This window comes from Peromyscus eremicus, chromosome 9 (genome assembly GCF_949786415.1).
Source record: "Peromyscus eremicus chromosome 9, PerEre_H2_v1, whole genome shotgun sequence".
Classification (NCBI taxonomy): Eukaryota; Metazoa; Chordata; class Mammalia; order Rodentia; family Cricetidae; genus Peromyscus; species Peromyscus eremicus.
Window position 1 is genome coordinate 100,629,356 of NC_081425.1, and position 10,048 is coordinate 100,639,403.

Here is a 10,048-nt window from a genome sequence, read left to right on the forward strand (position 1 = left end):
CTACATAAAAACCACAGGTTATAATAAGAGATTTGGCAAAAATTAAATATGTTTTATGTAGTTGCTTACTCATTCAAATTTGCAGCTTATACTAATTAGAAGCATGTGATTTCAGGTAACTCTAGGCTTAATTCAGTGCAGTCAAATACTCAGCATGATAATTCCGAGTGTCGACAGTTTCTTTTTGTATATTAAGTCATGATTTGCTGCCTTTCATTCATATACATGTGCAATGTATGTGGGCACCCGGTAAAACCCCTTCACTACTCGATTAATACAATATATAAACACATTTTCCTTTAATGCACTTCTCTTTTCATCAGATATTACAGGCTCTCTCTGGGTATGAAGTCAAGCGTTGCTATGTTCAGATGAATTTTCTGGCCCAAGGAGATAATTTTGCACACAGTCAATAGCAATATCCCAGAAGTGAGCCAGAAAACTCAACTAGTAAAACAAAATTCAATAGTAATATCAGAACACAGAAACCCTTAAGAATAGACGGTATATTTCCAAAGAGCACACCAGCAAATGCAAGATGGCACTCAGAATACCTACATAGATCAGAGGAAAGGATGCCATTTTGTAAGATAAGGCTGCCACGGTGGTGAGAAGGGGCACAAGAATCATTTTGCCTATAACTCCCAAGTGGTGTCTATACTGCTTAGTTCATTGAAAGTCAATTTATGGTAATAGGTTGCACAGAGCTGTGCATCAAAGCTCAGGTAAAGTTCTCACTTTATTGACATATCATCCCATTGTCACACTACCTAGTCATGCATGAAAACAAAACAAAAATAGCTTAAGTGTGAAGACAAGCATTTTTAGTCCAGACTGCATATTTTCATTAATGCAGAATGTAGCATTTTTGTCAGCTCCCTGAACTCAGCATGGCCATCTGTGCAAATCTAAAACCAACGAGATGACAAAAGGTGACTAATTAAAACACGACTTCTTTCAAAATCCATCATGTCACAGCACAGTGTGCCACCCGTGGCCTCAGGACTTGTGATCAACACGTCATAGGTGCGGCTGTCACATTGCTTAAATTAACTTCATCTCCACAGCGCCATGTTTATGCTTTGGAGAACTTTTTACTTGAGGGTAGATGGCACTGGGTTCCACAACTCTGAACTTGGATTGGTTGTAAAGGATGCCAGAAGCTACAGCCATAACGTCTTACCAACATGGCTGCCTTAACTTGAACTGAACAAAGATGACACCAATAGACCTGCTAATGTGGATATGGGCCAGCCCACCTGGTCTCACCCCTGTACAAAGAGTTATTAACAATTAGGTAATGCTGATAACAGAGAAGTACCAAATTTTTAGTCCTGAAAACACACACACACATACACACACACACACACACACACACACACACACACACTCACACACACTCTACAGGTAACACGCATGGGTTTTCATATATGTATGTGTCATAGTCAGTGTTCTATTGCTGTGAAGAGACACCACGACCATGGCAACTCTTATGAAAGAAAGCATTTAATTTGGGGCTTGCTTATAGTTTCAGAGGTTCAGTCCATTATCATCATGGCAGGGAGCACGGCAGCATGCAGGCAGACATGGTGCTGGAGAAGGAGCAGAAGTTCTACATCTGGATCCACACGCAGCAGGAAGAGACTCTAGGCTTGACGCAGGCTTTTGAAAGTCACCCCCATTGACACACTTCCTGCAAGTCCACACCTCCTAATCCTTTCAATGAGTGCTACTCCCTAGTGACCAAGCATTTAAAACTGTCTATGGGGGCCATTCTTATTTAAACCACCACAGTGTGTATGCATAGATCAAGAATAAATAAAAAAAAGAGTCCATGATTTTGAAAAAAATGGAAAGGTTTAAAGGGAGGAAACAGAAGGAAGAAACAATATAATTATATTCTAATTTCAAAAAAAAATGAAAGAAATAATTTTTAAAAAGAGTAGATGGCAAATGTGCCTTATAAAACTGTTGTCTGGTACAGACTTGTTCATACGCATGAGTTCAAAAGTATAAGATTTGCAACCTCAGTGATGCTATGGAAGACTCAGAATCTGGTGGTTTGAATGAGAAATGTCCACATAAGCTCCCATATTGGAACTCTAGGTCCCTAGTTGGAGGTGCTCTTTGAGTAGGTTGTAGAACATTTAAGAAGTCTATCCTTGCTGGAAGAAGTAGGTGACTGAGGCCAGGTTGTCTGTATTTATAGTTTTGTTTTATTTTCCGTTCATTCTCTCAGCTTCCTGCTACTGCCACTATGTCTGGCACCTGTTACCATGCCTCCACCTTACCATAATGGATTCTTAGACCTCTAGAGTCCTAAGCCAAAATAAACTATTTCTTTCTAAAGTTACCTTTGGTCATGGTGTTCGAACACAGCAACAGAAAAGTAACAGAGTATCCAGAACTATGGAAATTGAAAAGTATTTCTCCAACTTAAAAGGGTGCTTGCTTTCCTATGAACACACAGATATTCACATGCATGTTTGCATATCTGCTTCACCTAATCTTACATATCATTTAAAAAACATTTTTGTTTATTGTTTGAAAAGTTCATATATGTACATATTTAAAAAAAAAAACAACCTTACCTACACCACTACCTACTTGTGGCATGATTGGTAGACATTCAAGGACAAGTTTGTTTATCTTGTAGAGTGGCCTTTTTGGGTGTTGGTCAATTATTAATCCACTAACCACTAACATCATTCCCCAGGTAACATAAGCCTTGAGAAATAGTGTGACAACACATAGGTCAAGCAATTAAAAGTATACAAACACTGCAATGGATTAGAGGTGGTTCAATCATGGTCTACCTTCAGGCTCCTTTCTGTCTTTAGAAAATATAGGTGATGTGGGGAGCATCTGGCACTGTCCATATAGAATGAAGATCAAGCTCAGCTGGGCTCACAGAAAGCATCAATATCATAGACACAGTACTATTTAGGACAGTGAAGCTTTGCTGCTCATGTTCTACTATGTCTTAAGTAGATGAGTGTTTATTCAACAGCAAACGTTAAACAACTGCAGAGCAAGCCAGTGGCACTTAGCAATGAATAATATTCAAGGAATGGGTTGGATGACAAGGAATCAGGAGAATGGGAGAAAACACTCCCACAGAGCAGGAATGTGCGCGGTCACAAAGTTCTCTACTGCAGGGTACGCTGAAGAGTAAGGCGAGGATACCACACCACCTGAGTTCAGAGAGCAGCTCTGTCATTGTTCACCTGCACAGCTTGTGCCAGATGGCTCTGCCAGCCTGTGCTGCTGCTTCCCACATCTGTAATTTAGAGACTCTAATAATATCCACCCTCTCGCCAGCATTCAGGAGGCCTAGGCAGGAGTGTAATGAATCTGAGGCCAGCCTGGGGTGTGCATAAAGAGTTGGAGCTCAGTGAGCTGGAGGCCCTGACTCCAGATCCACAAATGATTAAAAATAATTTGTATAAAGATAAAACGGAAAAGTTCATAGCAACATCATGTACTTGTGAGCATGAAACACATTGAAAACATGTGACATACATCTATCTATTTGATACATGTATCTGATTTGAACATATATTTTATCTATTCATTGCCTTCAGCTCTGTCACAACCATTGACAGCCTTAACCACACTTATCTCAGAATTTGACGGGCTTAAAGACCAGACTTCAGTTAAATACTACAGCCTCCTTGTATATTGCCTGCTTCATACTAACACATCTTCAACTCATTTGCTGAGAATCAGTACATGTAAACACACACTCACACATATGTATATATGTATCTGTGCTTAACTGGATTGTTTTATAGGATTCTAATTTATTAAAATTTCTTCAAACACTTTTATCATTACACTTACTTGTTTATTTAGTGTATTTGTATGTGTGTGTGTGTGTGTGTGTGTGTGTGTGTGTGTGTATATACCCTTCTAATAATTTATGTATGAAGGTCAGAGGACAACTTTTAAGAGTTGACTCTCGCTGGGCGGTGGTGGCACACACCTTTAATCCCAGCACTCGGGAGGCAGAGGCAGGCAGATCTCTGTGAGTTCGAGGCTAGCCTGGTCTACAAAGCGAGTTCCAGGAAAGGCGCAAAGCTACACAGAGAAACCCTGTCTCAAAAAAAAAAAAAAAAAAAAAAAAAAGAATTGACTCTCTCCTTGCCACCCTGCAAGTTGCGGGGATAAAACTCAGGTCATCGGACTTGGCAGCAAGTGTCTTTATATACTGAGACATCTTGCAGGCCCCTTCAGACACCTTATAAGGGAGTAGCTGACAAGTTGGGAGAGCAATGTCTCTGTGAGCAGGCACCTTGTTTACTTTGGCATCACAATGTTAGTGTATCAGTAAAAGCCCATTTGGGACTGGGTTCATGCACAAGGCAGCCTATGACTCTTCCAGAATTCAGAAAGGAGGATTATTAATCATGCCAGTACCCTCTTATATTAATATACTTGAATGCCTCTGTCTGAAGCACTCCCAGTACTTTGGAAGGCTTAAGGAGGGAAAATTACAAAAGAATGGTTATCCTACAAGTTACAGCTTTATAAAGAAGAAAGAAAGAAAGAAAGAAAGAAAGAAAGAAAGAAAGAAAGAAAGAAAGAAAGAAAGAACCCTGCAAAATGCATATGACATGAGGCTCTTTGTTCGAATGCAGTTTTTGATTCTTTCAGAGCTTTCCTTTCACGAGTTAAATATGTGGCTCAGGGGGAAAAAGCGTGCTGAATTTATAGCTCATACTTTTCTCCATTCAGGCAGCACTTAGAGGTATGCATGGTGGTGGTGGGAGGGGGCGGGGATGAGAATGAGCAGAGAGTTTCCAGCCAGTTCCCCTGCATTCTCTTACAAGCTAGTGTACTGGATACTATGCTGGTGAGGTTTTGGGGCAACTTGAAACAAGGTATGTCATTTTGAAAGAAGGAACTTCAGTTGAGAAAATGCCTTCATTGGATTGGACTGAAAGCAAGCCTGGGGTGGGGGTGAGGGTCATTTTCTTGATTAATGAATGTGGGAGGGCCCAAAAAGTTGTGGGCAGTACAATCCCTGGGCAGGTAGTCCTGGGTTATGTAAGAAAGCAGACTGAATAAGCCACGAGGATCAGGCTAGTAAGGAGAATCCCTCCATGATCTCTGCTTCAGTTCCTACCTTGAACTCTGGCCCTAACTTTACTTCATGATGACTGCAACCTTCCATGTTAAATAAACCCTTCCCTCCACAAGTTACTTTGGACCACGGTCTTTTTTTTTTTTTTTTCAAGACAAGGTTTCTCTGTGTAGCTTTGGAGCTGTCCTGGAACTCACTCTGTAGACCAGGCTAGCCTCAAACTCACAGAGATCCACCTGCCTCTGCCTCCGGAGTGCTGGGATTAAAGGTGTGCACCACCACTTCCCAACTGATCATGGTCTTTATCACAGCAATATAATCCAATTTGGATAGAAATTGGTACCAGGATCATGGTATTGCTGTGATAGACCTAACTATGATGTTTTGGGCAGAACTGCTAAGGATTTTAGCACTTCGTGTTAGAAAAACCTTTAAGTGTTTAGAGCTTAATGAGATGTTGTAGGCATTTGGAAGATAATTATGAGAGTAGTATAGACTATAGAGGCCTAGCTTGTGGATTTTCAAATAGAATGGAAGACTCTATCAGGATTGTATGTTTGACATTTTGGACTAAGAATCTGTACAAGTGTAACCTTTGCTTTGTTGTGACAATTGATATTGATTAGCTGAAAGTAAAACATCAGCTGTGCTTTTGACTATCACCACTGAGGTGAAATTTTCTGGGAGAGTTTCCTTGGGGTCAGTACTCAGAAGCTGTGGTCCAGAGGGTGTCAGGGGCTGCATTTCATGCTGGAAGTTGAACTTGGCCACGTGTAACAGTCTCCCACATGGTGGCACTGGCTTTGAAGGCATAAAGGGGTGATGGGGTACAGCTGAGGTTTGTCACAGTGAGAGGCATTTGGTGAAGGTGCAACCTCTGTTGCAGTAGAAGCCCCAGGATGGAAGAGGTCATAAAGAAAGACGGAGGGTTGTCTCCAGGGGCCGCAGGAGAAGGTGCAGCCTGTGGAGACCCTGGTATATTGGAGATGTCTAGACTGTGGGACCACTACCAAGGATAGCAACTGTTGTGGAGTGGAATCAGCCTGAGTCTATGAGACAAACTACATGTGCTTTGAATGGCAGAGCTTGAGAATTAGAGTAGCCCAAGCTCTTTGGAGCCCAAAAGATCATGAGTAAATCCCAGATGCTAGACTTTGAGCTACAAGATTTAATTTATATAATTGGATTTGGTTTTGCTCTGTTCAGATCACACTGTACTCTGGTACTTCCCTCTTCTAATAAGAAGTATGTAACTTATTTTTTTTTTTTATTTTATAGGAGTCCAAAGTTAATTGACTTTTGATTTTTAGGGAGACATGATAATTTTAAAGGGACTTTGAATATTTTATTTTACTTATATGTTATTAATTAATTTATTTATTTTCAAGGGACATTTAATTTAATATCAAGAATTCAATACAAAAGGCCCAAATACAATGAAGGAACACATTCCCCCATTTAACACCAACGACAATGCTGTTTAACATGTGCCTGCTGAGTGAGATGAGAGGGTTTACTGAATAACGGGAGTCTCTTCACAGCCAATACCTTATATAAACCAGTTGTGAAATGAATACTCAGAATACTGCAAACACTTTAAACCTCAAGTGTGAGACCACCCCTTTACCTTTGTACAGTCCTCCGTTAAGGTTATCTACAGTTTCCACGACCATTCAAAGAACAGACCATTGATAGAAGCCACATAGATTTAAGGCTCCATTATGTAATAAAGAGCTCAGAGCTAATGGATAAATATATGCACTACCTGTACTGGTAGTTATGACTTGATTGTCTCGCAGCTTATTAGAAGTTGGTTCTTAGCATGCAAACCCTTTAAAGGCAAAATTCTCCTCATTTGAGTTTTGACTCAGTAGTTCAACGATCATGAAGTCCACCGTCTTATTGGCATAACTGATGTACAGTGTCTCTAAGTCACTATGCTCAAGGTTAAGAGCGATGCATATTTCACTTTTACTGGAATTTTACATGTTCAATTCATGATTTAAAACCTCCAAACTGTCTGAAGACACAGTGTGCCACAGACTTAAGACTTCTGTTTTCCCCTCTATTTTCTTCAAACAGAAACATTTCTCAAGTGTCTACATGTTCTAGAAGGGGAATTTTTCGGAGGTGGCCTCTTCTTCGGAATAGTCCGATGCCATCAGGCCTGTGAAGCAAGGGTAAAGGCAAGAGAAAAGCTGAAACACAACCTTCATCCAGTAAGTTTTACATTAACCATTACAAGCTGGACAGTATAAGAATGTGGCTTTTTTTGGCTCAAAAAAAAGTCTGAGTCTTGGTGTGGAAACGAGTACTTGGCTGTCCTACCACAGCTTTCTCGAGGTGGGACTGTCAGGGAAGTCTTGACTGGGGAGTATGATTTGTTTACCTATCAGGCGTAAACTTCCAGGCACTCAGTTCATTTTGGGCTTGTTCCAGTTTGTCTTTAGTCTGTTCCCGTTCACCTTTCATTTTTAGGAAAAACAAGTTGATCACTGGGTCTACCGTTGTTGATCGCAGTTGGGCAACACTCGGCTGCTGGACTTGCTTGAGGTACTGGATTTGAGTAGTACACTCTTGCATCTCCTGTTCCTTGGTTGCTAATCGCATGACAAGAATGTTTTCTCTGTGTGCAGACTCCTGCTGTTGCTGCTTTAGTTTTTCTTCAGATTCCCTTAAGCCAGTAACATCATTTAAATTAAGGTCTGTGTACTTTCCCTCCAAAGCTTGAGCGTAAGCTTCAAATTGTTTCTGTCTTAGAATCAACTCATCCTGTACCATAACTTTGAAGTCTGTTTCGCTCAATCGGACCTTTTTAGGAAGAGGTTCTTCGTTGGTCATCTTGCACCCCGAGACAAGCCTCTCGGCCATGGCCCCGGTCACCCCGTCAGGCGCCTCCAGCGAGGAGGAGGAGAGGCGAAGGGAGGCCAGCTGACCTGCTTGGGGCCTCGGGGCGTGGAGGAGCCGCCGCATCCAGCCGCTGCACGGCAACCGTCTGCCTTATTTATTTTGAGGCAGGATTTCTCTGCTTAGTTCTGGCTGTCCTAGAACTCACTTTGTAGACCATGTTGACCTCAAACTCAGAGATCTGTTTGTCTCTGCCTCCTAAATGCTGGCATTAAAGGCATGCACCATCACCATCTGGCCTGACTTTGGATATTTTAGAGAAATTGAACTGTTACTGGTGTTTGAGTTTTTGAAGACTAGAAATTCTAATACTGGAGGGTGTTTGATATATTGATATTAATATGAGATTTTGGGGATGGACGATAAATAAAGTAAATAAAAATTAAATTAAAGTAAAACAAACAACAAATGGAATGGGGAGGTACTGTAGATTTTAAAATAAATGATAGTGACAACCGTAGAACTATTAATTTATAGCCTAAATCCTTTCACAGACAGAAGTTTCGGTATGTGGTTAATATTTGTTATTCTGTCAATATTCTTGGTTCTTCTGATATTTAATCTTGCTGGATTGTATCATGTCTTAGAGATGAATAAAGAGCACTGGTGTATGTGTGATCACGGCCATTTTCAAGGATATTAGGTGATGTGATTCATACCACCAATGAGAGATGATTGGGATATGATACATCTGGATAAAGGAAGTAGAACAGTATGGACAGGCCCTTGGAGCTGTATCATGCTCTGTCTACTTCCTGTTGCTTCTGCTCCCTATTTACTCTTTGCAGTGTGGTGAAGTTCCTTCTTAAAACACTCTGATCATGATGACATTTCTTCTCACAATAGGCCAAGACTCATGCCCATAGACTGAAGCCAGGATAAATCCTATAAACTGTTTCTGTCAGTTATTTGACACATCAACACAAAAGTAATTAATATAACAACTGACTACATGTGTGATTTCTAAAGAAAGATGGATTCAGAAGAGCACAAAGCAAGTTAACTTTGGTGAGTTAGAATTAGTTGTACTGGTCTAAATCGAAGCTGTGGTTAATGCTGGTATCTTCTGGAAGATAGAGGAGAAAGTTGGGTTCCTGTGCTACTTTGAAGGGGCATTAACATTTTAAAATTTGTCTCCAACTCTGTGTCCAAAGCACATCAATCTATCCTTTGGTTCCATCCTCATGCCTCCTTTTATTGGTGGTGATCCTCTTTCTTCCCTATGACAGAGATGCCATCTAGATTATGCAAAATGATCTTTCTGCCTCCATCACATCTCCAAAGCTCCTATTGCTGTATAAAATAACATTCACAATGTTTATGGGACATTGCTGTCAGCATGTCAGCATCGTGAAATACGACACTATTCTGTATACACTGAAGAATACACTCTCATGAAACCTGTCTTTCAGGGGAAGACAAATATGTAAACAGATCTCAAAATGGCATAGTTTTGAGGACTATTATGCTTTATGCATAAAGGACAATCGAAGCAAGAAAAAGTTAAGGCACTCAGTGAGTAAACAGAGCTGCTCCAGAAAGGCCTTTTTACATTCATTAAAAGGAAGAAAAGAGTTTTTCATATGGAAGAATTAGCAAATATAAAGATCAAGCATTTTTAAACAGTTTTGGGTGTTTAAGGGCCCCAAATAGCCAGTGGCCATCACTTAAAGAGAGACCAGCAGGAGACACATTAGTGAGGAAGTTTGTGCTCTGGCCTGGGAGTATGTGTAGATTATGTTTAGAATCCTGAATTTTACAAAGTAGGAAGAAGAAAAAAAGAAGACATTTCAATATTATAATGCTAAAGTATGTGTTATGCTTTGAGAATATAATTTTGGCCTTGGTGAAAGACTGTAAACAGCCAAGCTTTTGGTGATGAGGCAGCTGAGAGGAAGGTCTGTGACCCTCAGGTAGGACATGAGGGCATCATAGATTAAGTTTTTCAGTGGTAGATTTTGAAAAATTATTGGAATATCTTCTAATGATAGCTCTGAAAAACTTGATTAACCCATAATTATTGTCTGAGAAATGCATGTGCATGCTTGCCTAACA

General features: G+C 40.4%; 1 protein-coding gene across 1 annotated transcript; it reads right to left on the minus strand.

Moving 5' to 3' along the window:
• Positions 1-7,393: 7,393 nt before the first annotated feature.
• LOC131920164 (pre-mRNA-splicing regulator WTAP-like) lies at positions 7,394-7,979 on the minus strand. Its single transcript, XM_059274567.1, has one exon. The coding sequence runs from the start codon at positions 7,955-7,957 to the stop codon at positions 7,472-7,474; it is 486 nt and encodes a 161-aa protein (XP_059130550.1). The 5' UTR covers positions 7,958-7,979; the 3' UTR covers positions 7,394-7,471.
• Between the last annotated feature and the right edge of the window lie 2,069 nt (positions 7,980-10,048).